The 26,363-nt window shown below is 38.7% G+C and overlaps 1 protein-coding gene across 1 annotated transcript; it reads left to right on the forward strand.

Annotated features, from left to right (window-relative positions):
• The first annotated feature begins 1,273 nt into the window (after positions 1-1,273).
• LOC141444157 (uncharacterized) lies at positions 1,274-25,885 on the forward strand. The gene is made up of 3 exons (XM_074109605.1): positions 1,274-1,420; positions 13,402-13,530; positions 23,349-25,885. The coding sequence occupies exons 1-3, from the start codon at positions 1,394-1,396 to the stop codon at positions 23,499-23,501; spliced, it is 309 nt and encodes a 102-aa protein (XP_073965706.1). The 5' UTR covers positions 1,274-1,393; the 3' UTR covers positions 23,502-25,885.
• Positions 25,886-26,363: the final 478 nt, after the last annotated feature.

Genomic DNA, 26,363 nt, shown 5'->3' on the forward strand with positions numbered 1-26,363 from the left:
CAGACAGACATGGCGAAACTATAAGAGGTCCGTTTTTACCATTCTGGCTCCGGAACCCTAAAAAAGTGGATTTATGGTAGATATGATTTAATACGGAACGGTAAAATCTGGTTTCTTTTTTGCGACATGTCCCAACTAGTAACAGCTGGATACTATGTAAAAAATAAAACTAACAGTTATTAGTAGAGAGTTTAGACTCACTGACGCGGTAATTATTCGGAAGCTAGTGTCAGCGGCGGTAATAGCGTCGCGTCAGTAACGTTGCGACAGTGACGCAGCAGTAGAGCGACAGATTAATAGTTGCTGTTGGTTGCTGGTGTCAAAACGAATGGGTTAAAAATATACTACGACCAGATGGCCTAGTGGTTAGAGAACCTGACTACGAAGCTTGAGGTCCCGGGTTCGATTCCCGTGTCGGGGCAGATATTTGTATGAAAAATACGAATGTTTGTTCTCGGGTCTTGGGTGTTTACTATGTATTTAAGTATGTATCTATCTATATAATTATATTTATCCGTTGCTTAGTACCCATAACACAAGCTTTGCTAAGCTTACTTTGGGACTAGGTCAATTGGTGTGAATTGTCCCGTGATATTTATTTTATTTTATTTATACTTGCTTTTAGCATGTTTGCTGAAATGAACAGTTCGACTTGTTGGGTCACAAATACAGTGGATTCAAAAATATAAGTCATCAAAATGATCCATAACCCGCAATAAATTTTAAAACACCCTTTCTATATCACAAGAGAAATCTCTCTCCAGGCGGATGTTTTTAACTGATATCAATTCGTGACATGATATGTGTAAATAAATGTTTCTCTCTGTCTCTCTCTCTCTCACATGCCCATTTTTTATTTCTATCTTGCTTTTTTTCTTTCTTTTCTTTATTTCATAAACACCGTGTACAAAAATCAACCTAATTATGAGTTTTTTTTAAGGGTCGGACTATCACGGTACGCCTTTCGAGGGAGCGTCGTCCGACGCCGTGTCTGAGTTGTTATCTCTGCTCGCAGCTGCAGTGTTTCTTCGATCTGAACTGCAACTTCACGTTGCTCTGTAAGTAACTTTGTCAAGACAGCGAAGAAACTGCTTAAATTTAATGCTTCACATTCTAAAAAAATAACCTACTGCGTCATGTGGCATCGGCATTTTTTTTAAAACAATACCATAGCCGCAGCCGTCTCGCGTTCTTATCTTTGTCACAGGGAAAGCACGCGATCATAAGGTGTTTCCCGATAAGTAAGCCTAGACGTTTAATAACTGACACCGACGAGCCAACTGTCATACCGTCCGAGACATTTGCGACGAACGCTAGTGGTTTTCTAAACGTTTTTGACGCACGAGTCGAGTCGCGTTTATTTAGAGTCCTGTTTTTTTGTGAGTTCGTGACAATGGTGGCGACAGTGATGTGTTTGCAGGTAGGTGTTAGTGGATTTGTTATAGGTTTTTGTTTTGTTTTTAATTGTTTATTTTGAAAATTTAATAAATATATATTTTTTAAATGGAACACTGCTATAAAGCGGCAGTCAAGATTTATTGGTTTTGTTATAAATTACTTTGACGATTTTGAATTAACTTTGAGTTTCTTTGAAACTTTTTTAGCAAGGTATTACTGAAACATCGTTTCAATTAAATTGTAGCTATAGTGTATAAATTGTCGCTATGCGTACAACGGTAGACAGAAATGAATGTCCTATTATTATACAAAGAAAGTAAAAGTATATAGTTTAGTAGTATGTAGTTTTTTTTAAAATTTTAGGTGATATTAATTCATCAAATTTAATTGCTTATAGTCAACATTGTCACAATTATAGTCATGAGTGGAATTAATTTTGTTGACCTATATTTTTCCAAGCTTGCACTTGAACTATTTTTGTCAATTTTGTATTTTTCTCGGATAAAATGGTTTCCAAAGTATATAAACTAACCTAAGGACTTAAATAAATAATTCAAATTAATCAGATATGGTAGATAATAGTTAGTGTTTCGTTTTGTAACTAAGGGACCCCATACATCCCTGTATTATTGTTATTATTTTTTGTATTTTTTTATTTAATTGTATACTGTAGTTTTTAAGTATTTTGTTTGTAATTATTTTATGTTGAATAAATGACTTTCTGCCAAGTTTCTTGCGGCGCATTCTTCTTGGCAATGATGGTCTTTCCAAAAGCGCTGGTAGTTTAAAAAATGACGTGTAAAAGTGCCCATTGCGGCCTATTTACTGAATAAATGATTTGAATTTTGAATTTGAATTTGAATTGGTTTTTGGAATCTTTTTGTATTTTTTATTTCAATTCCAAGTTTTTGTTACTTTTACGGTCATCCCGTAAAACCCATATCGAAAATACAAACTGAAATATAAATTCACAGAAAAACCAGAAAAATAAGACCAGCCCAAACTAAATAAGCAGACAAAAATTCTTCACTGGTCTTATTTTTCTGGTTTTTCTGTGCATCTATATTTCCGTTTATATTTTCAATACATAATACATGTAATGTTACATCTAGTCTGTAATGTAATTAGGGACCGGATTATATGCAATTGCATATTACACAATGTTTTAAACTATCGTGGTCATTAATAATTTTATGATTTAAATTAAGGTTTTGTTCCGCGTACCTTGATTTTAGAGAAGCTCGGTACCGTAAAACGAGGCTACTTTGCCCCCCACTGGGTAACTATGCTCCAGTTCTGTATTTTGTTTAAATGTCTTGCAGGTCGAAGTCCCGGTACCCGATACACTTGCCAATAAATTGATCTTCTTTACATAAATACATATAAATACCACAGCATAATATTTTTAAAAAATAAAACAAAGATTTCAAAATTTGGAGCAAAATTCGATTTATGACGATTTTTATGTTCCATATAATCTGGTCTCTAGTAATAATGTAATAAATTACGGTAATGTTGCAAAAAAAAAAACAATAGGTATACTTTACTAATCCGCTTTTGTACAAGTATCCCAAAGTTTGTGAATTTGTATTTTATTTTCTTTGTACAACAGAGAGTTACACATGCCAATAATTTTATACTAATTTTGGATGATGTATAAATTATAAAACAATTTCATAATTACATTGACAGGGGCACATTTAAATATTCAGTTTATCTGAAGTATTGTTAGGCCTCCAGAAGGAACAGACGATCTGGTAAAGATCATGGGAAACCAGTGACAGCGGGTAGCACAACCGATCATCGCTCGAGTTTTCGGAAAGAAATTTCGGGAAAGCCCATGTCCATAATGGGCATAATGATGATGATAATAAATAAGACTTTAATTCAGCTGATGAAGACGTAGAAAGTTGTTTAATAGCTGAGAAAAAGAAACCTGTTAATACTCTGTATGATTCAAAGAACAGCTAAGGTCTTAGATAGTCTTAGCAGAGAAGAGAAGAAGAGCATTTCCTTCATTCCGCAGTTCTTTTGTGTAATAATATGACAATAGAAGGACAGGTAAGAGAGAAAACAAACAATAATTAAAGTGGAAATATTAGATGTTGACTGGATGATAGTAGAACATAAACTGTTGTTAATTTAATTGCGTAACGGGTAAAATAATGAAGACGATTAACTCAAATACGTAGGTCTCGCAACAATGTGGTGAATTAATTGTTCGCTGTAAAAGTGATATAAAGAATAAAAATAAGTTATTTACTTGTTTCTAATGAACCCGCAATCGTTCTTTTATATATTAGATACAAAGGTTAAAGGCCCGTCTGGGTTTTTGTTTACCTTTGGCGTAAAAACAACTTATAATTGTAACAAGCGCTGTTAACAGTAATCTAGATTGTACTCATAATAGCAGTAAATAACCGTTAAATTGCGACGTTCTTGTTGAACACTTTAGTTTCTTTAAATGAGGATAGCTTGTGATTAGCTCCATGCAGCAACATTAATAATCATTATCATCATAAGCCAAAGATATTATTCCCTGCTATGTCCGTGCTGTGGTGGCCTAGTGGTTTGACCTATCGCCTCCCAAGCAGAGGATCGTGGGTTCAAACATATAAGAAGTTACATTTGAAATTTACCACGAGTTTTCCGATGGAGGAAAACATCGTGAGATTCTAAGAGGAGGTTTGTGCCCAGCAGTGGGACGTATATAGGCTGGAATGATGATGATTTTCTGATGAAAATAGGCCTTCCTCATCGATCTGCACAACGATCAGTTTTGGCTATCGATAATTTTTAACGGGTCGTCCATCTTTGCGGACTTATCGTGGCCTTTCGGTATACAGTTGCTATTTTTTTTATTCGACTGGATGGCAAACGAGCAAGTGGGTCTCCTGATGGTAAGAGATCACCACCACCCATAAACATCTGCAACACCAGGGGTATTTCAGATGCGTTGCCAACCTAGAGGCCTAAGATGGGATACCTCCAAGTGCCAGTAATTTCACCGGCTGTCTTACTCTCCACGTCGAAACACGACAGTGCAAGCACTGCTGCTTCCCGGCAAGATTAGCGAGCAAGATGGTGGTAGCAATCCGGGCGGACCTTGCACAAGGTCCTACCACCTGCAAACTCCAGAACATTCTACAACCGAAGAAGAAGGCAAAGAAATGTGTATAAGAAGATTTTACCCTGTACTGCTGTCATGATAATAGGAATTGGATGGAAATTTTAGAAACGCTTGAAGCTTTTTTTATCTATATAGGAATAACCTTCCTTATTAACAGAAAAAAGATCAGATTTTTAAGTAGCATAAATTATTTAAAAAAAATTAAAGAGTTTTCTTTACCACCAAGTTACGATAGTCCAGTTGGTTACGGTTTGTTCCATAGCCCAAAATAAAAAAAGAAGTTATGTCTTTGACTCGTTTGTTTTGACAGGTGACACTCTTTACCGGTCCGGATAATACCGACATGGAAATACCGACCCTGTTTTTCATGTACACGCCGATAGAAACTGACATGAGCTTCTATGGGTGTGAACATGAAAAACAGGGTCGGTATTTCCATGTCGGTATTATCCTGGCCGGTAAAGAGTGTCACCTGTTTAAACGAACGAGTCAAAGACACATAAATTCTTTTTTAACGTTTTTTGTTCTGGGCTATGGAACAGCCCGTAATCGACCGGACTATCGTAATTTGTCTGTAAAGAAAAATCTTTCATTTTTTAAATTAATTGATGCTACTTCAAAATCTGATATTTTTTCTGTTAATTAGAAAGGTTATTCCTACCGATAAAAAAACAAGCGTTTCTAAAATTTTCATTCATTCCCCATTGATTGGATTTGCAAAGAGATTGTAAAGAGATCTTTTGATAAGAAGCGACTTAATTTCATATCGCAAACTGTGACATCTGGTAATTTAGCAACGTTTTTGATAGCACAGTTTTGTCGCAAAGAAGCGATATCATCACCATTAGCCGAAAGAATACCATGCCCTCGGTACCGCTCTGCTTTCAGAGCCTGACATGAGTGCGTGTGAGCTAACTTTGGGGGCGGCAGACGTGAACTTGCCTTCGAAATCCAAAAGCTTAATGGTTACTTGACCTGAAATGTATATTTCAGAACTAAATTATTGTTATTATTATTTTAAAATTTATGACGGTGGAAGCATTCTACACTTCCACTGAACGTAGATATAGTTTAGATATAGTTAGTGTTTAGTATTGTAACTAAGGGACCCCATACATCCCTGTATTTCTTTTATTATTATTTTTTGTATTTTTTTTCTTTTATTGTATAATATAGTTTTTAAGTATTTTATTTGTAATTATATTTTTATGAAAAAATGACTTTCTGTCAAGTTTCTTGCGGCGCATTCTTCTTGGCAATGATGGTCTTTCCGAAAGCGCTGGTAGTTTAAAAAATGACGTGTAAAAGTGCCCATTGCGGCCTATTTACTGAATAAATCATTTGAATTTGAATTTTTGAATTTGATGACAACCGTTTGAACAAAGGTCTTTCCCTTAGAACGCCATAATGGCATGGCAGCGATTCGTCTTTAAGTTCGCGGTCACCGCTGTAGGACCTTTGTCCCCCAACGGTTATCAGTTCCTCGAACGATATTGCCGCCCATTGCCACCTCAATTTGCATAAATATTGGAGCAATGTCGGTGACTAGTTCTTTGGAGAATTTCCGTATTATGTATTCTATTGCGTAAAGTAACTCCATGCATAGCTCTTTTTATAGAACGTTGCGTGATTCTAAGCTTTTCCAAGAGGCCAACAACATTCTGGGCCCAGTTGCATGCATAAAGTGCAAGTTAATAGTATTAGTGAATTTCAATACAAAATCGCTAAGTAATCGCTGTTGGGCCCTGGTTCGTTATTTCATATGGCAGTAACAAAATTACATCTACCTTATTTTGTCCGCTAAATCAGGCGTTTTCAACCTTTTGGTTTTAACAGCACACTTTTCGTTCATCAAAGTTTCACGGCACACGGCACACCAGTAAAAATAGCCAAGTGCGAGTCGGACTGGCGCGTAGAGTACCTAAAGGGTTCCGTAGAGCATACCCATAATATGTATAACATAGCGGACAGCGGAGGCTTATAGCCAATAGGATCTCGTTAACACTCGCGGCACATCTGAAAATATACGCGGCACGCCGGTTGAAAATCTCTGATCTAAATAGACACCTCCCAAATGGGAGTTTCACTAACTTTATTGTAAAAATAATAATAACAAAAGATACAAACACAAAGATAAAACCTGAAATTATAGATCATCATCATCATCATGTCAGCCGAAAGACGTCCACTGCTGGACATATATAAGGCTCTCCACTCAGACCGGTCTTGTGCTTTCCGCATCCACCGCGATCCCGCGATCTTAATCAAGTCGTCGCTCCATCTTGTTGGAGGCCTACCGACAGCTCGTAAACCGGAGGATGGGCAGCAGCGTCCTCCGCGAACTATCGGATATAACTGCGGTCGCCAACCCGCCTGCCAAGCGTGGCGACTAAGGCATTTTCCCCCCAAGGTACAAGAAATTATAGATCACACTAAAATTTTTATATTTATCACTTGAGTCTTAAAAATAAATCATAAAAGTATCGAGTCTAATTAATTGAGATAATAAGTCAATAAGCACAGAATTAGAAGATAAAATATCGCTTCCGGTACTATTTATGGACGTGAGCACAGATTTTATGTTATGTAATTCGAACAACCATTGCGGTTGCCCAAGGATACGGTTTTGAGCTCCAACTATTCAATCAATACTAAAAGGGCGTGAGGTTATGAAAGTGAATCCTACTGATTAAAACCCTAAAATGCGAAACTTTGTTTGTTTGGTTGTTTAATCTCTATATTTCTAGAGGATCGAGATCTACGCCCGTAAAATTTTGTAATTTATAAACACTAAGTAATTAGAGATAAGTAATAAATATGAAACCTTGTAGGTACGGACGTTTTCCATGCTATGTAAATGAAGACAAATTTCCATTCAAATTGTATTGACTTTTTAATAGAATCCAAATTTGAACAAGAGTTAAATAAAAAGCATGTATAAACCGATCTTTCGGGATCTACATAAAGCGTTTGATGAAGTTAATCATCCCGGAACTTATTAAATACTGTTAGAAACAACGATACTATATCAGATCCACGTGAATCTCACATGTGCAAAATGTTTTAACTAATTATCTCTTCTCTGATATAACCTAGTTAAAGCTAAATGTCAGAGGCGTCTTTAGCCCATGTAGCGCTCGTGTGCAATTATTATTTTAGCGCCATCTAGGAAGCGCACGGTCAAAATGGAATAGGTACTAAGCTAAGTGTGACAGTGCCGCGGCCGGCGCCCCTAATACCGCGCTGCGCCCGTGTACAACGCACACCCTGCACTATAGGTAAAGACGCCTCTGCTAAATGTAAACATTTGGAGATTTTTTATCAATTCATTAAACATTATCAAGTGGATGTGGGTATTTAGACGCACAATCAAATTAAGCAATAAAAATATTGTTTTAAGAAATCTTATACAGCACGCATACAGGTTGAGGATGTTCACGATAGCGAAACATGAAACTAGACGTCTGCATTTTTCTGAATATCATCATGATCATCATCATCATCATCATCATCCCAGCCTATATACGTCCCACTGCTGGGCACAGGCCTCCTCTCAGAACAAGAGGGCTCATGATCATGCTTTTGTATTATTACGTTCGAGGGGTGGGTGCGTGGTTGAAAAGCACTTAACACTGATGAATAAGAGTAGGATTTATTTTCACACTATTACTTTACTTTACACAACACTCTGAAACACTTCACAGTAATTTCGCACTTTTATTGCACTTTCTACGCTTTAGATGTTCGCTCGTAGCTCCTTGAAAGTACTCACTACTCGTATCTCTCGGTATCGTATTCGAAATTGACTCCGCTGCAACCTCGCCCGGCTTATATACCCCCAGTGAATCGGTCCACAAAGTTCGAGAACAGTCCAGTTAGCTGGTCATACCTACATCTCGAGTGGTATGTTAGTGCTCCGGAAACGAGTCTGTCTGTCTCTCTCACACATATAGGCTATCTTTGTCACACACCTTCTAGAATGTTCTTAGTATATCTGTCTCTTTCTAATCATGCTATCTCTTTGACTCCTAATGGAATTTTTGCCATATACTGAAATGTACCTACTTCAGGGGCCATAATTGGTCCTGAAAACGCCTGACAACGGGTTTTCTGGTTATGGCGTCATCGGATAGATGGTGGCCTGAAACGTACTGAAAACATGTTTCAGGCGCCTGAAAACGACGGCAACTTGGGTGAAATTTTGATAAACGAGTATTTGTCATAATATAGCATCCTCTGAAACGGCCTGAAACAGTATTTCAGCCAACCACGATCAAAGTTTATCACCTAACCCACCGCCGTAACAGTATATTCTGTAGATGACTAAGATTGCCACGGTGGTACTTTATATCTAAATGTGTCAGATTGTTTTCAAGAAATAGGTGGTAGGACCTTGTGCAAGGTCCGCCCGGATTGCTACCACCATCTTGCTCGCAAATCCTGCCGTGAAGCAGCAGTGCTCTAGGTTGGCAACGCATCTGCAATACCCCTGGTGTTCCAGATGTTTATGGGCGGTGGTGATCTCTTACCATCAGGAGACCCACTTGCTCGTTTGCCATCCAGTCGAATAAAAAAAAAATGGTAACACAAACTCTCACCCTAAATGTATGTATATGTACTCCGTTCTATAATGAACGGTTAAAAATGGCCGAGGACAGTAGAATAGAAACATTATGATGATTGTTAAGGGTAGATATTGAATTGAATCTCGTGGTGCAGGAAGACCTTGGAGTGGATACCCTGGCCAAGCCCGAGATGTTGTCCGCAGATGAGATGGAATGATGACATCAAGAGAATAGCCGGGTCAAACTGGATGCAAGTAGCACAGAACAGAGAGAAGTGGAGAAAGCTGAAGGAGGCCTGAGGACACCAACATGGTAGAAAACGACTAAGAAGGAGAAGAGATTGAATTAAATAGTTAGACGGGGTATATTGCTCCAAGAACTGATGACCGTTCAGATCGGAATTGTGAACACGTATTTGAAGGCGCAGCATGCATAGGCCCTCTACATCTACAAGGTGGACTGATGATTGATCGCAAGAGTCCGATGCATACGAATGGCGCAGTATCAGGCATTGTTGCATTCTTTGGTGCAGGCTGCCGTGAAGCAGCAGTGCTTGCACTGTTGTGTTTCGGCGTGGAGAGTAAGACAGCCGGTGAAATTACTGGCACTTGAGGTATCCCATCTTAGGCCTCTAGGTTGGCTACGCATCTGCAATACCCCTGGTGTTGCAGGTGTCTATGGGCGGTGGTGATCTCTTACCATCAGGAGACCCACTTGATCGTTTGCTATCCAGTCGAATATAAAAAAAAGGCTTTGCAGTAGTGGATGGTGATGATAATGATGGTGATTAGTCATTTAGTGTCAATAGAATATTGACGATTGTAAAGCGCTTATTTAAAAATACCACTATTAACGAAAATACAAACTGACACATGGATGCACAGAAAAAAAAACAGAAAAAGAGCAGCGTCAGAGAGAGAGAGAGTTTTGTGGTTTTTTTCTGTGTATCCATGTTTCAGTTTGTATTTTCGTAGGATTTCACGGGATGACCGTTAAAATAACAAATTTGGGGGTTGACATAAAAATACAAAAAGACTCCAAAAACCAATCATAATACCACTATTATCAAATCATTTGATTCCGCACCCACCGTAGAACTCTCTCTCAGTAAATTACATAATGAATGAATCCTTTGTCAAACACAAAAATGACACTATGACTTCACTGTGAAAAGGTTCCAGTGTACGCTGTAGTTGGTTTGATAGTACGTGGTCTATGTCAAATACGCGACGCTATCTTAATTCGAGCTGTAAACATAACAAATCGTGATAGCATATCAGTTGCCATGTGAGATATTGTGTAATTGAATTAAAAATACGAAATAGGGCAGATGCCACATTAATTCCAAAACACGACAAACAAACACACACATACACACACGCACGACTGGTAAAAAATACTTTATTTAATTCCTGAAAATCAGATTAATTTTCAAATAACTACAAAGTAAGTTTTTAGGTGCATTCAAACAAATTAAATCGACTAACTAGTCGATTGAGTTGGCAAATAAACGACGTCACAGTTTGCTATTGCTATGCAAAATCTATGGGAGAATCGTGTTTTAACAGGTCATAAAAAGTACGTCAGTTGATTGGTGTGTTATTAATGTCTTCATTAATGGTGATTTTCCACCGGCGAGGCGAGACGAGACGAGAATTGAAATTTGTATGCATTCTCGCGCGCCCGCCGCGAGCGCTGCCATACAAATTTAAATTCTCGTCCCGCCTCGTCTCGTCTCGCCTCGCCCATGGAAAATCACCTTGACACTAGTCATGCCGATTAATAAACCAATTTCGCATGAGTTAATTCTCAAGGATCGACTACATCGGTGCTCAAAACATGCTAACGCACCGTAAATTTAGCGAGGCTCTGACGCGACACATGTGTAATTTTTTCACGCGGATTCCAAATCGATGCTAAGTTAGCATTGACTGATTGAAGTGCTTCAGCGTTTCTTGACCTGTCATGTAGGCGGGTTAAAAAAGAGAGGCATTAAGGTCACAGCACATTACAGCCACCAGCACCCGACCAGCACCGGTGCGCCTCGAGCGGTTAGTATTCGTCATATGGATTTGTATGGGCATGCGCTCACTACATCAACTCCGTAGCGTCACCGGATCGCCTCGCTCGCGAGGTTGCCATGCGCGGACGGCGAGTGGACCACTCGGTGACAGCCCGCTGCTCGCCGCCATAGTGGCTACTAGGAAATTCTGGGACCACGCGAGGTCCACTCGTTGTCGACGCGGCGCCCACCCGTGGACCACCTGTCGACACCACCTGTCGGGTGCCGGGTAGCTCTAATGAGCTGTGACTGATATGAGCGCCCACCCCGCCGCATGCTTAATTTTAGCGGTCACTCAGGCCGTATCGAATCACGTTACTGCATTTATGATGCGTCAGCATATTTTATGCACCGGTGTGGTTGATTCTTCAAATAATTAACGGTTAATTGGTCATTTTTTTCTGTTAAGGACGTGGATTACGATTATCTTTTCAACAGAAACTTGTTTTAATTTCTAAGATTATCAGTCACAAATCTGGACGTTTGACGACCGGATGGCCAAGTGGTTCGACAACCTGACTACGAAGCTTGAGGTCCCGGGTTCGATTCCCGGCCGGGGCAGACATTTGTTGAATAATACGAATATTTGCTCTCGGGTCTTGGATGTTTAATATGTATTTAAGTATGTATTTATCTATATAAGTATGTTTATCCGTTGCCTAGTATCCATAGTACAAGCTTTGGGACTAGGTCAATTGGTGTCAAGTGTGCCATGATATTTATTTATTTATCTATAGCGTTAATAATACAAGTACAGCCATTGCATGATTGTAGATACGGATTGACCTCGTTTTGGGTTGTTAAGTGTTATTACATTACTGTTATTGAATTTTACTGAATTAAAATACTTAATAAAAACAAAAACATAGAGAAAAGGATGCTTTAGATTGCAACAGCGTAACATTAGTTTGATCTGTTTTAGCTTGTCTTGGTAACAATAAGTTAGAAGTAGGTAGTAAGGTATATTTTAATCATAGATTTAACTATGTTTTAGCTCTGCTTTTTGAATAAGGTTTTTTTTAATGGGGGGTCACTACTACCTGGGGGTCAATAATTTAAAAAATAAACTCACCACGAGGTCTGAAACTCAAAGAGCTACTAGTATATTATCTGTGATATTATATAGATTGACACATTATGCATTGAGTGTGTGTGTCTGCAGTTGGGTATCGGTTTTTATACTTACCTAAATCATGATGATTTATTGGCATAAAATAAAGTTGTTTTTAAGTCAGTAAAATATGATTGGCATTTAATTGATCTACAAAATAACCAATAAGGTCAATCCGTATCTTGATAAATGTTTGTTCAATTAACACGTATAAATATGTTCAAGATAATCTTGTCAATTAGAGAGCTATCCTGTTATTTACTGCTAAATAAATATTGATCACGTGTAATAAATATTGTTTTTTTAATTATATTGTTATCGATTCGGGACTTATATTTATATTTACACAAAGGTTTTGATTTGAATAAGATTTTTTTATTTTAGTTTTGACTCAATTCAATGGTGTGTGTGAAGTTCCCAATCCGCACTGGGCCCACGTGGGAACTATGACCCACGCCCTCTCATTCTGAGAGGAGGCCTGTGCCCAGCAGTGGGATGTATATAGGCTAAGATGAGTTTAGTTATGACTAGGTAATCATTGACGACCGCATGGCCAAGTTAGAGAACCTGAAGAATGTTTGTTCTCGGGTCTTGGATGTGAAATATGTATTTAATTATGTATTTTTTTATATAAGTATTTTTATTTCCGTTGCCTATTTAGTATCCATATAAGTACAAGCTTTGCTTAGTTTGGGACTAGGTCAATTGGTGTCAAGTGTCCCATGATAATTATTTATTTATTTACTAGAATCATCTATTCTCCGTGCTATATGTGACCTGCCGTTCAAACGAGCAAATTCATTTGAGTATGTCAGCTATATACGTCAAAAAAACATGTCGAGATAGAGATAGATATACTATACTATACTATATAATATTATAGTATAGTATAGTATGCGAGTGTGTTTGTGTGTTTGTCCGTCTTTCACGCCGTAACGGAGCGACGGATCGACGTGATTTTTGGCATAGAGATAGTTTATGGGCGCGAGAGTGATATAGGCTACTTTTTTCCCGAAAAAATGCACAATTCCCGATGGAATAGCGCGCGATAACCGAGTACCACGCGGGCGGAGCCGCGGGCAAAAGCTAGTATTATTATATACGTCTAATGACAATAATGTTTTTTTTGTTACAGAAGCACTCAATGGTGTGTCTGCTATTGGGGCTTAGCTTGGTTGTGCTTATCCGGGAATCGAACGCACGACCCCCCTGGCTGGAGGGCAGTGGCGGAGTCTTCAAGGAGTCGGCAGAGTGTCATACTGATGTAAGTCAAATTTGCTAAGGCCAAGTTTCCAAGAGCTTGTTCACACTAGCGCTTTTACTGGCGGTTTCTCGGCGGAGCGCGAGCACGCTGCGTTATCATCGCGATTATTTGCCGCCAGCGTGCCGCCGCGGTGACGCCGCGTGGACGCCAACATTTGTGACCGTTTACGGCTTGATCGCCGCGTTCACGCGGCGGCACGCTGGCGGCAAATAATCGCGATGATAACGCAGCGTGCTCGCGCTCCACCGAGAAACAAGCTCTAAGGGCTAGGGTCGGTCAAAGACGGAACCCGCCTGCAGTGGGTAAATTCCAAGGTATGCAGCTGCTACTTTGCGCATGCAACCAACAAATTAAACCAATGGGAATCAACAAAAACGTTGGTAGCGATTTAATAGCTTGAGTTTCACCATTGTGAGCTCAAATTCAAATTCAAATTCATATTTACAAAAACATATCATATTTATTTGACAAACATAGGTGAAAACAGGTGGATATAAATGACAGGTAATTTCCAGTAGCACTATGTTGCCACTAAAAAGCCGTGGTGGCCTAGTGGTTTGACCTATCGCCTCTCAAGCAGAGGGTCGTGGGTTCAAACCCCGGCTCGCACCTCTGAGTTTTTCGAAATTCATGTGCGGAATTACATTTGAAATTTACCACGAGCTTTGCGGTGAAGGAAAACATCGTGAGGAAACCTGCACAAATCTGCGAAGCAATTCAATGGTGTGTGTGAAGTTCCCAATCCGCACTGGGCCCGCGTGGGAACTATGGCCCAAGCCCTCTTGTTCTGAGAGGAGGCCTGTGCCCAGCAGTGGGACGTATATAGGCTGGGATGATGATGATGATGACTATGTTGCGCCATAAGGCATACAAATAGCTACAGTTTTACATGAAGCATGCTTCTTACGAACAATTCACAACATAAATTTCAAAAGACATATCTACATATACATACAAACACTATCTAATTGAAACCAAAAGTAACAAACTAGATTCATCATCATCATCCCAGCCTATATACGTCCCACTGCTGGGCACAGGCCTCCTCTCAGAACAAGAGGGCTTGGGCTATAGTTCCCACGCGGACCCAGTGCGGATTGGGAACTTCACACACACCATTGAATTGCTTCGCAGGATTGTGCAGGTTTCCTCACGATGTTTTCCTTCACCGCAAAGCTCGTGGTAAATTTCAAATGTAATACCGCACACGAATTTGGAAAAACTCAGAGGTGCGAGCCGGGGTTACAAACTAGATTAAAGCAGCAGAATTACCACTACTAAGTACACCGTTATTTCAAGGATTGCTCTAATTTGAGCGAAATCTCAGAGTTTAACTATTTGCTAGGCCTATTGGTACAAGCGTAGAAAGCCGCGGGCATAAGCTAGTTAGCTAGTTAGGCTTCGCCCGCGTGGGGTTCGGTTATCGCTCGCTGTTCTCTCGGTGCATTTTTTCGGGATAAAAAGTAGCCTATGTCACTCTCTGACTCATAAACTATCTCCATGCCAAAAATCACGTCGATCCGTCGCTCCGTTACGACGTGAAAGACGGACAAACATACAAACACACACACTTTCTCATTTTTGAACATGAAACTACCGTGAGATTCACTCATATTAAATATAATGACCCGGATAACTCACGTCTTAAATCGAGTTTAGCTCGACATATGTGCGCGTGTTGCAGCAGCCGCTGAGTCGCGTTGCTCCGAAGACGAAGGGCTACGGATTAGCCCAAAACATGTCGAGCTAAACTCGATTTAAGACGTGAGTTATCCGGGTCATTATATTTAATATCACTTTCTCATTTATAAAATTAATAGTAAATAATTTATTGAATCAGGCGTTACTTTGCGGAGGTCCATATCAATGAACTAAAATAATTTCCTTGCTCACCCGCGACCTTACGATAGCTAAGCTTATGCAAAATATGCGTGTTCATGGCAGTTCCTCCACCTCCACACTGTAAGAACACACAAATCACACAAACCCATCTATCACCACCACCACACTACACTGACGCGTTTCGAACTCAAACAGAGCTCATCTTCAGAGTGACACAACCGTACACCATGCTACCAGTTGTTAGACTAACGAACCACAACCACCGTTTTAACTTGTCACTGTAACTCCCCAAGTACCCACATACGTTTTATGAAACAAAACAAAACTACCCACAAATTATTAATAAATTTTTAACCGTCCTTCAAAACTACTTGATTTTTATTTATTTACTGTCAAGGCATGTTTTATTAACTACCATGGCTGAAATTAGATCCAAGCCGTAGCAAGGGAGATGAAACTAAATTTAATTTTTGTTTTTGTTGTTGTTGTTTTTGTGTTTAATTTTTGTTTCGGCATATAGGAATGAGCATCCTGATAAGTCGAATTTTGCCAAACATTTGTTGGAACTAAATCATTCTTTATCGGACTCAGATTCGTATGAAGTGTTACATTATTGTGGCAAGGGGTTTCGTCTCGATGTTTTAGAATGCATGGAGATAATTAGATACAACAGTATGGGGTCTATTATTAATGAGCAGGTAAATTTAGTTTCATCTCCCTTGCTACGGCTTGGATCTAATTTCAGCAATGGTAGTTAATAAAACATGCCTTGACAGTAAATAAATAAAAAATCAAGGTAGTTTTGAAGGACGGTTAAAAAATTTATTAATAATTTGTGGGTAGTTTTGTTTTGTTTCATAAAACGTATGTGGGTACTTGGGGAGTTACAGTGACAAGTTAAAACGGTGGTTGTGGTTCGTTAGTCTAACAACTGGTAGCATGGTGTACGGTTGTGTCACTCTGAAGATGAGCTCTGTTTGAGTTCGAAACGCGTCAGTGTAGTGTGGTGGTGGTGATAGATGGGTTTGTGTGATTTGTGTGTGTTCTTACAGTGTGGAGGTGGAGGAACTGCATGAACACGCATATTTTGCATAAGCTTAGCTATCGTAAGGTCGCGGGTGAGCAAGGAAATTATTTTAGTTCATTAATAGTAAATAGTAAGGATTATTGTTAAGCTAGAGTTTGGAAGCGACTGCGCCGGCTCGCCGAGCACGCCCTCCAAAGTCAGGCGTATCTGTAACGCCGGAAAACACCTACAGCTTAATGATCGTCAAAAAAATAAGCTAGAGTTGATGTGAATAATAGCTTGCACTAAAAGAAAGGTAAGAAACAGGTAATTGTGACAACAACGAAAAAAACCAGAGCGTGTCGGACACGCCCAAAATAGGGTTCCGTAGCCATTACGAAAAAAATAAGTAATTATTTTTCTAAGGATTTCGTATTTTATACGGAATCTTTCAAGTTTAGGTATATTTTTTACCTTAGCCTGCTATTTACTCATAAACTACTAATAATTCTCAAGCAAACTTAGCCGTTGTAGTTTTCCTTGATAGTTTGATATATTCAATAATTCATTTTCGGAATTAGATATATTCAACCTTTCTCCTAACAGGTTTAAAGCTGCCCTGTTAAGACATTAGTTTCGTTTTGTTCGTTTTGTTCATCTAAATTATTGTTTAATAGGTCATTTATATTCTTTGTACGTGTTACTCTACTGTATAATTTAATAGTGGCATATTTGCTGGTCTATGTTTCGTTTAAGTCTTATTTTCTTAAGTTTTTTTTTCTATATTGTACCGTTTTTGCCCAAATAAACATTAAACATTAAACATTTACAACCATCCTGAATTTTTTTCCAATTTTTTCACCTACTGGTTTAGATTTTAGAGGGGGGGACGCTCGATTTTCATGAAAATTTGCACTTTAAAGTTGAATATTTCGCAAACAAATCACTGAATCGAAAAAATCGTCTTAAAAAACTTTTAAAAGACCTATCCAACGATACCCACACTATAGGTTGGATGAGAAATAAAAATCACCCCCACTTTACGCCTATGGGAGGTACACTAAAGATTTTTTTTTCAATTTTTATTGTACCATTTTGTCGGCATAGTTTACATATATATCCGTGCAAAATTACAACTTTCTAGCATTGATAGTCCCTGAGCAAAGCCGCGGACGGACAGACAGACAGACATGGCGAAACTATATAAGGGTTCCGTTTTTGCCATTTTGGCTCCGGAACCCTAAAAAGGAACAACTAAACAGAATTATATTCATAATCTGTATTTTATAACTAACATAATTTTATCGGGTCGAGGCCAAGTTTTTAATAGGTATTATCGATATTCATATCCATTTCGATGGCCTAAATGTCGAAAAATCAAATACTAAATGAATGCGTATTTTTTGATTATGCGACTGGATGGCAAACGAGCAAGTGGGTTTCCTGATGGTAAGAGATCACCACCGCCCATAAACATCTGCAACACCAGGGGTATTGCAGATGCGTTGCCAACCTAGAGGCCTAAGATGGGATACCTCAAGTGCCAGTAATTTCACTGGTTGTCCTACTCTCCACGCCGAAACACAACAGTGCAATCACTGCTGTTTCACGGCAGGATTAGCGAGCAAGATGGTGGTAGCAATCCGGGCGGACCTTGCACAAGGTCCTACCACCTGCAAAAGAGACAGTTTTGTGCCGTAATACATATTTGCCATAATTTTTGTTGGTTTGCATATAGCGACATCCCTTTCGCGACTTAGCGTTTCAGTTTCGGACCAGAGACAATATCGGTCTTTCATTCATTGAGACTCAGCTCTGAGAAATAAACGTCGTGGTACCAATTTCGACGATTCAGTTTAGGTGCCTAAATTGAACTGCTTTGCGTTTGGATCGTTTATGAAAAGATCATGGTAGGCCCCCTGCTAACGTTTCGGAGGTTCATCGTGCATGTTCTATTGGATTAGGCTGCGATGAAACTCCAAGATGACGTTAGCAGTTCCGTATTTGCTCGAAATGTTAAAAAGTCCGTTTGGACTATTGATGAACGTTGGGACTATAGAGAAACCTAAGTTTACGGTAGTATGAAAACTGATTCAAGACGCGTGATGCGACGCGCTCCCGTCCCACGTCTCATGTGTGTGGCTCGCGCCTTAGTTACAATATCTTCATCATCCCAGCCCACGTCCCACTGCTGGGCACAGGCCTCCTCTCAGAACAAGAGGGCTTGGGCCATAGTTCCCACGCGGGCCCAGTGCGGATTGGGAACTTCGCACGCACCATTGAATCGCTTCGCAGGTTTGTGCAGGTTTCCTCACGATGTTTTCCTTCACCGCAAAGCTCGTGGTAAATTTCAAATGTAATTTCGCACATGAATTTGGAAAAACTCAGAGGTGCGAGCCGGGGTTTGAACCCACGACCCTCTGCTTGAGAGGCGATAGGTCAAACCACTAGGCCACCACGGCTTCTTTACGACACTATCTTATAAATGTAAATAAGCACATTGCTACGAAAACACCGGATATTTTGGCTTGTTTCATTGAACGTTATCACTTTATCAGTATCACCGAATGTTACTTAACCAAAGTTTACCCTATATTTGAGTAAGTCGATTATAGGGTCACGGTTTTTGCGATATTATGAATTTATATACTTAAATATTTGACATGTAAAATTTTTAATGTTATGAATAATTGAATATGAATATGAATATTAATTACTGACCGTGATCGAACAGCACTATCGTTTTATCGTTTTAGTTGGTTGAATTAGTTAGACGTATGTTTCTGGAGCTCTATACAGTTCTAGCTAAAGTCATGATGTGCCAGAGGAAAGTTTCCATAATTGCGAAATTTTCATAATATAGGAAAATTTGGGAAGCTTCTCACAATTCTGTATGAGGATTGACACTTTTCGTTTCTCAAATTTATTTTTTTCATATATCTTGTGAAAATTTCCTGAAATTTCCGGGGTTTTTTCTAACTTTCTGGAAACTTTCACAACTTACATCTGCAGGCTTATGTAATTGGTTTTGTTGTTAAATAAAGATACAGTACGATAGTGATTAAAAACCAGGGGTATTGCAGATGCGTTGCCAACCTAGAGGCCTAAGATGGGATACCTCAAGTGCCAGTAATTTCACCGGCTGTCTTACTCTCCACGCCTGCTGCTTCACGGCAGGATTAGCGAGCAAGATGGTGGTAGCAATCCAGGCGGACCTTGCACAAGATCCTACCACCTGCAAAGGTGACAGCAAGGTGTCATCTATTGGGAACTAGCGTCTCGAGCACTTGTACGTTTACCTTAAATGTTCGTAGCAATATTTGGCTCTATGCTTGGCTCTGTTTAGTGTTCAGTTCGACAAATTTATAGACTGTGAATGCTCGATGTTCTGTTAAAGTGAATGCTAAAGTTTATCAGCACCTTTAAGGGCCAGTACAGACGGACTGCATTCCAACTGCAACGTAACTGCCATCTGCCGACTGCCCATACAATACGGTATTTGACAACTCCTGAATTTGCCATGTCTTGATATTATTATGAAGATATATATATACCGTCTAAAATGGTCTCGCCGGAAGACCAGCGCTGGCTCCACCAAAGGAGTCCGCATTTTATGCTGAGGCGGGACCATTTCGGGCGCATATATATAAGTAATATTTTTTTCTTTTTCTCTTTTTTAATTATTTTTGTATTTTGTAATCTTGTTTTATTTTTTTTCACATTATTATTATTATGTTATTGTTCTGTATCTATTATTTATATGTGTGTGTCCGAATAAATCTTTTCATTTTCATATCTTCATAATATTAAGTCTGTATATCTATACAGACAGTGTTTAGCAAAGTGAAAACTTAAATCGGTTGAAAATTGGATTTATAGTGATTTTTTGAAAAATCTATATACCTGTCTCTTTCGAAAACGCTTTTCTCTATGCAGCAAGTATGGCGCCTACTTGCGCGTGACATCACATGCCAGTATGTCTTTCTCTGTTTAATCTTGAATTTCAAAGCTTTATAACTTTGTTATTTGTAGAGGTAGTTTAAAAATTGTTTCTCTATTCGATAACAGACATTGTCTAGTTTTACTTTATAATACATGTACAAAATAGTCAAATACCGTATTTTGTCATTGCAGGTGCATTGCAGTCGGCACAATTGCACGCTCACTGAGATATAAATCTATGGGCAGTTGGCAGTTGGCACTTACGTTGCAGTTAGAATGTACTCCGTCTGTACTGTACTGGCCCTAATAAACCGACTCCAAAAAAATAACAAAAAATGGAACCGACTACAAAACCCTTGAAAATATTTTTCTAGGTGCGTACTAGCTCGAAGTCGATCTTCGTCTACTTACCTTTTTTACATACTATGGGTTTCAATTCCTCCTGCTGGGTCGTGCTGAGTCACCGACTTCGAGCTAGTACGTACCTAGATAAATATTTTCAAGGGTTTTGTAGTCGGTACCATTTTTTGTTATTTTTTTGGAGTCGGTTTTACTTTTTTGCTTAAAAAATTTCTTTATTTCTCACTTTTTAGTGATTCGTAGCCAAAGTAAATGTCAACGATTCCATGCAGCCCAAACACGACTAAGTTTTTTTTTTATAACAGAGTTCCGTTGCCTACCTTCTGGCTTCAGCATCAGATCAGTTCGAAAAAATCATTAACTTAAAGTTCTTAGTCGCTTATCCATTCGAAATACTTTAATTTATTTAAACAATGAATTTTTACATAAAAATAAAAATAAAAAACACATAAAATTAACTAAAACGGGCTTCCTCTTCCAAAGGCAGCGCAGCGCGGGGCATTGTGCCTAAGACGCTAGCGGCGTTGCCTCGTTGCACTGCAAGGCTCAGTCTTTGGGCGAAGAAAAAGCCTGCTCTTTGGTCGCCAGATATGCCGATTAGTTTGTCCGACACTTCTTTCATATTTTTTTTTTGTGTCGGACGACCAAGGCCCAAAGGTTTCGACCGCAAGTGCCGCATAAAAGTAGTTGTCCTTAAGAAAGGCGTATTTGCGGCACTTGACGGTTTGGGCATCGTCTGCAGCTGTCCCTGGCTTCCGTGCAGACCGTTGGACGTGGGAAGGGGCTAACGTATCCACGCATGTAACAACATTATCTAGGTATATTAATCATGATCGTTTATAGACGAACGAGCATTACTTAGCTTTGATGAGTTCCATTGGTTATCACGGTTTTCTTCATCAGGTCCGGTTACCAGTTGATACTTTCTGAATGTAAATGCTCATCTTAATGCTAAATATGCCAAAATCGTCATAGGTGTGCCTATAAAATTTAAGGTTTGCCCTCGATTTCCCTAGGATCCCATCATCAGATCTTGACTTGGTGACAATGGGACCACCTCAGAATAATACCCTTCCGAATAAAAGAAAAATTTTGAAAATCGGTCTACAATTGGCTGAGTAATCGGTGAACATACATAAAAAAAAATACAAACATTGGAACATAGGACCTCCTCCTTTTTTGAAGTCGATTCAAAATGGTGGTTTGTTGTCACAACCAAACCGTTATACTCGTAGCTCGATGTTTATACCTCACTGGATGTCAATAAACTAGACATTATCTCGGCAATACAAAATTGTTGTTTGTTTGTGAAATTTTCCTTTATGATATCTTCAGGGCCATGTTTTATTCCACTTTGATAAAGCGAACCGGGTCCTTGTTTCCACGGAAACTATTATATTACTAGTGTTAACATTATATCCAGTAGCTGAATTGAAATTAAGGGATTTTTTTAAAATTCCCGTGGGAATTCCTGAAAATTAAATCGTTGTTTTCATTGACGTTACATTAAAAACAATGATGTCAAATTTCATGGCTCAAAGCCCAGCGGTTGTTATTTCAAGATTTTATCTAATATCGGATTAAAACGTAGCTCATGTTTTATTCCAGATGTCCAGCTATCTACATACCAATTTCATAGAAATCCGTCCAGCCGTTTCAGCGTGAAGGAGTAACAAACATACTCACTCACTCACTCACTCACAAACTTTCGCATTTATAATATTAGTAGGATAAATATTTCCTGATATATTTCGTTAGACGATTATATATTTTTTCCATTGGTTTACATTCAGAACTTCAAGTTTATATTTAAAAAAAAAGAATTAGTGGCCTAGTGATTTGACCTATGGTATCTTAAGCAAAGCGTCGCAGATTCCCGAGCTTGGAAAATGCAAAATGAGGTACATTTCATATTTACATACTATGTTTTTTCGGAGAATGGAAACATTGCACTGAATAAATAAATAGCCCATGCTCTCTCATTAACCCCCGACGCAAAAAAGGGGTGTTATAAGTTTGACCGCTATGTCTCTGTGTGTCTGTGTGTGTGTTTGTCTGTCTGTGGCACCGTAGCTCTTAAACGGGTGGACCATTTTGAATGCAGTTTTTTTAATTGAAAGCAGGTTCTCTAGCGATGGTTCTTAGACATGTTCAGCCGTTTTAGAGATATTGAACTTTGAAGTGACAAAGTCGGGGGTCTTCCAACGTTTTGTTGGTTAGGTTATTTTAGGATCTGTATAGGCCGGGTGATGAAGATTAAGACTTAAGTTTCAAAAGAACAAATGCGTAATATATGTTCGTATTGAGACACTGACAATGTGGCAATAATATTTATTTTAACAGGAAATTATTTCTAAACGCACTGTAGTATAGCAATTGGCCACTGTCAGTGTTTAGCAGTAACACAATAGTTTACTGCTACACAAACGCATATTGCTTGTCAGCGACAATCATGATGTATATAATCTAAGGTTTACTTAATAAAAAGGGTTCGTGCTCTCCTTTACGCACAACTACAGCTATCGTCTTATTTACCACCACGTACCATCACCTTTATATTACATGGCGTCATGGCGTATATTAAACAGCACAGCAAACGGCGGAGTTTCTTCTATTTTAAGTTACAAAAACTTACCCACAAATAAACTTTTTTTTCTTTTTTTTTCAGGATGAGCTTCTAGACCTCTGCCAAAGATGTGCCAAGCTGACAAAATCCCGGTTAGCATACCCAGCCTGCTGCTCCACCGACCTTCAGGCTAGGAAATGGTGTTCCGACTACGTCTACTTTGGTAGAGGCCAATACGACTTCTACTTGGTCTGAAACATGTCGTCGCCACCTCTAGTTTGGGTTACGGTTAAAATTAAGAAAAGCGTGAAAGGCATTTTGCTGCGGCGTTTTTTGAATGTTGAAGTATGCATATATGAAAGGTGATACTTATATTTAAGTTAAGACAATCTCTACCCATTATAGTAAGTTCAGAACATTCATCAAAAATGCTTAGGGATATTTTTTATTTTTTAGTTTTGAAGATTTCAATATAGTCATATTAATTCTGAGTCAAAACATCAAATGTAGTGGCATTGTAGTGTGCGCGCAGTATAAATAAAACAATAAAAATACAACTAAAGTATAATACTCGTCATTTTACCCGAGCCGCAGGCGAGGGTTGAAAAGTCGAGGGTGCAAACGATTTTATGAATAAGTTATACATTCTGTTTTTTGCAAGGATATTAAAAATCAACATTGCAATATATTGTATCATAACTTTATGCATTTGGAATTACCAGGGCGTGTTAATAATAGATTGCACATTTTGTGTTGTATATTCCGGGACGTACATTGATCTCACCCCTTAAAATGCATAAACATTTCGCTGTTTGACCATTTCAATAGTTTAATGGGTATATACAGTTAACCTCTAAAGAGCAACAATTAAGTGTATAAGATGATCCATCTCTCATTTATAATGTACGTTATACTCTGTTTCGAATTTTAGTCTAAGATAAAGGATTAAAGTAGTTTGAAGAGCCACAATTTTCAATCGGCAATTTTTATCATAATCTTACACACGAATTCATGTATTTCAATCATATGTATATTTTTTGTATTTTTCGTGAAGATTCATAAATTACAAGAGGTGTTATTTTAAATTTCACGCTACCTTTGCATCTTATAGTGAGATATCGTGAGCTTCGGCGCTACTTCTCCCCTCCTATTCTTAAACCCTTCGGGTGTCAGCGCCATATTTAACTTACTGTCAGGTGCCGCGGCCATTTTGAAAAAGCACTGTTCGTAAGTTTTTTTTAATATGTATTTTTATCGTTGGTTAATGAAAAACTGGGAACTTTTTATTTAAGTTAGACTTATCTTGCAGTTTTAAACCTCCTTTCTCCCCAAGTGAGAGTGGCTGCGATTCGACTCAATCCCCTCTTCCCTCTTATTCGCTCTTGTAATTTATGTAATATACCTATGTGAAAAGCTGGATCTTTCAAAACACTTTTCCTTAACATATATTTTTAATATAAGATGGTAAGAGTGAGATAGCATGACAGAATAGTGATATAATATGCGTCTTGTGATTAATGTCTAGTATTAGTATGTATTGTTGTACATAGTCTCATTTGTGATATTACATCATAGCTTTTTGAAAACTGTCGTGAATACAGATAAAGATATTATTTTGAAAATGGATTTCAAATTGTGACGTGAATGTGTAAATGTTGCCATAAAAATGTGACATTTGAACCTCAAAGCCTTAGAACCTCAACACAATCAAGCGAGTTAGTGCGCTATAGTACATTGTGTCTTAAGGGCGGTAAATAAGGAATTACGAACGAGAGTCTATTAGAAGCCCGAAGTCGAAGACTGAGGGCTTTAATGAGTCGATGTTCGTAATTCTAGTACCGCCCGTGCGACATACAATGTTTTTCATCACATTTGCGAGTAAAATTTTATATTTCTAAAAGAAAAAATATTATTCGTCCAAATATTGGCGATATCATAGGCTGCGCTTTTGGCAGTGTCGCCCTCCCCCTGCCTCAGCATGATGAGCCGCGTGTGCATGTGGTCCTGCTGCTGCACCATGCGCAGCACCATCAGTACGGGCACTGACTCATTTACCGACCACGGGTTTCATGACAAGCACATTAAGGTCGAGGGTTTTATTTGGGGGGTTGCAACCAAGGTAGCCTGCATGTTACGACGCTGTTTACGAGCAAGTGTGATGAAAATACAATGTTAAGTTTTATGGCACTACGTATACATATATACCTATAAAAAGAGGTAGATAATTATGTTATCAAGTGTCAGAATGCGACAATGAGGTGAACTATCACTAGACAGCGTTAATATAGTGAGGTCAGTAGTAGTAGGAGTAGCGTTCTGCACAGTCTTGCTTGCGATTGGCTCATTTAGTTATATAGCCAATCGCAAAACTAAAACAAATGTCTGTGGTCAAACGGACCCCTTATTATAATCTCTGGTTTCACGTGACAACCATACCAAAGAAAAAGACAACCACATGTTATTCATAACAGCGCCGAACTCGTTTCCTGCCGCTTACGTTTCAATCTCCATACAAAATTGAGAGAAATTTCCGATATTTCCCTATATGGAAATTCCACAATTTCGGAAAGTTTCCTTTGGCGCATCAGTAATAGATCTCTATTGAATAATGTTTTTTCATCGTATTTTCTCGGATAAGTTCATATCTCCAATTAGCAAAATTGAGAGAAATTTCCAAATTTTCCTATATTAAAAATCACAATTTCAAAGTCCTTTGGCGCATCGTTAATAGATGGCACGGAATAATGTTTTTTCATGGTCTTTTTAGCACTGGTCTTATTTTTCTATGCATCTATATTTCAGTTTGTATTTTCGATATGTTCTCTATTAGCTTCAGTAAATTCTATTAAGCTAGGTGAGTAAGCAAGATAAACGAACTTTTTCGACCAAATATGATGGCAAAACCTTATTTACTACATGTGTAGCCGCCAAGGCTCGGAACTGGTTTATAAAATAGCGGTAAATACCGGTTTATTCCAGTTTATTCGACGAGTGACAGTTGGCCGGCCGGGGGCGGGCGGCGACGTTTATCCTGCGCCGGAATAAACCAGTTTTTTTGTTCCAAACCATTTAATCTGACAAGAACTTTATGGAAATGTTCCCTTAAAAACCGGTTTA

This window comes from Choristoneura fumiferana, chromosome 29, assembly GCF_025370935.1.
Source record: "Choristoneura fumiferana chromosome 29, NRCan_CFum_1, whole genome shotgun sequence".
Lineage (NCBI taxonomy): Eukaryota > Metazoa > Arthropoda > Insecta > Lepidoptera > Tortricidae > Choristoneura > Choristoneura fumiferana.

Excerpts from the sequence above, each read along its gene's own strand:
- LOC141444157 (XM_074109605.1), top strand. The coding sequence starts at position 1,394 with ATGGTGGCGACAGTGATGTGTTTGCAG. Across the intron at positions 1,421-13,401 it reads CGACAGTGATGTGTTTGCAG|AAGCACTCAATGGTGTGTCT; the intron begins GTAGGTGTTAGT and ends TTTTTGTTACAG. Across the intron at positions 13,531-23,348 it reads CGGCAGAGTGTCATACTGAT|GATGAGCTTCTAGACCTCTG; the intron begins GTAAGTCAAATT and ends TTTTTTTTTCAG.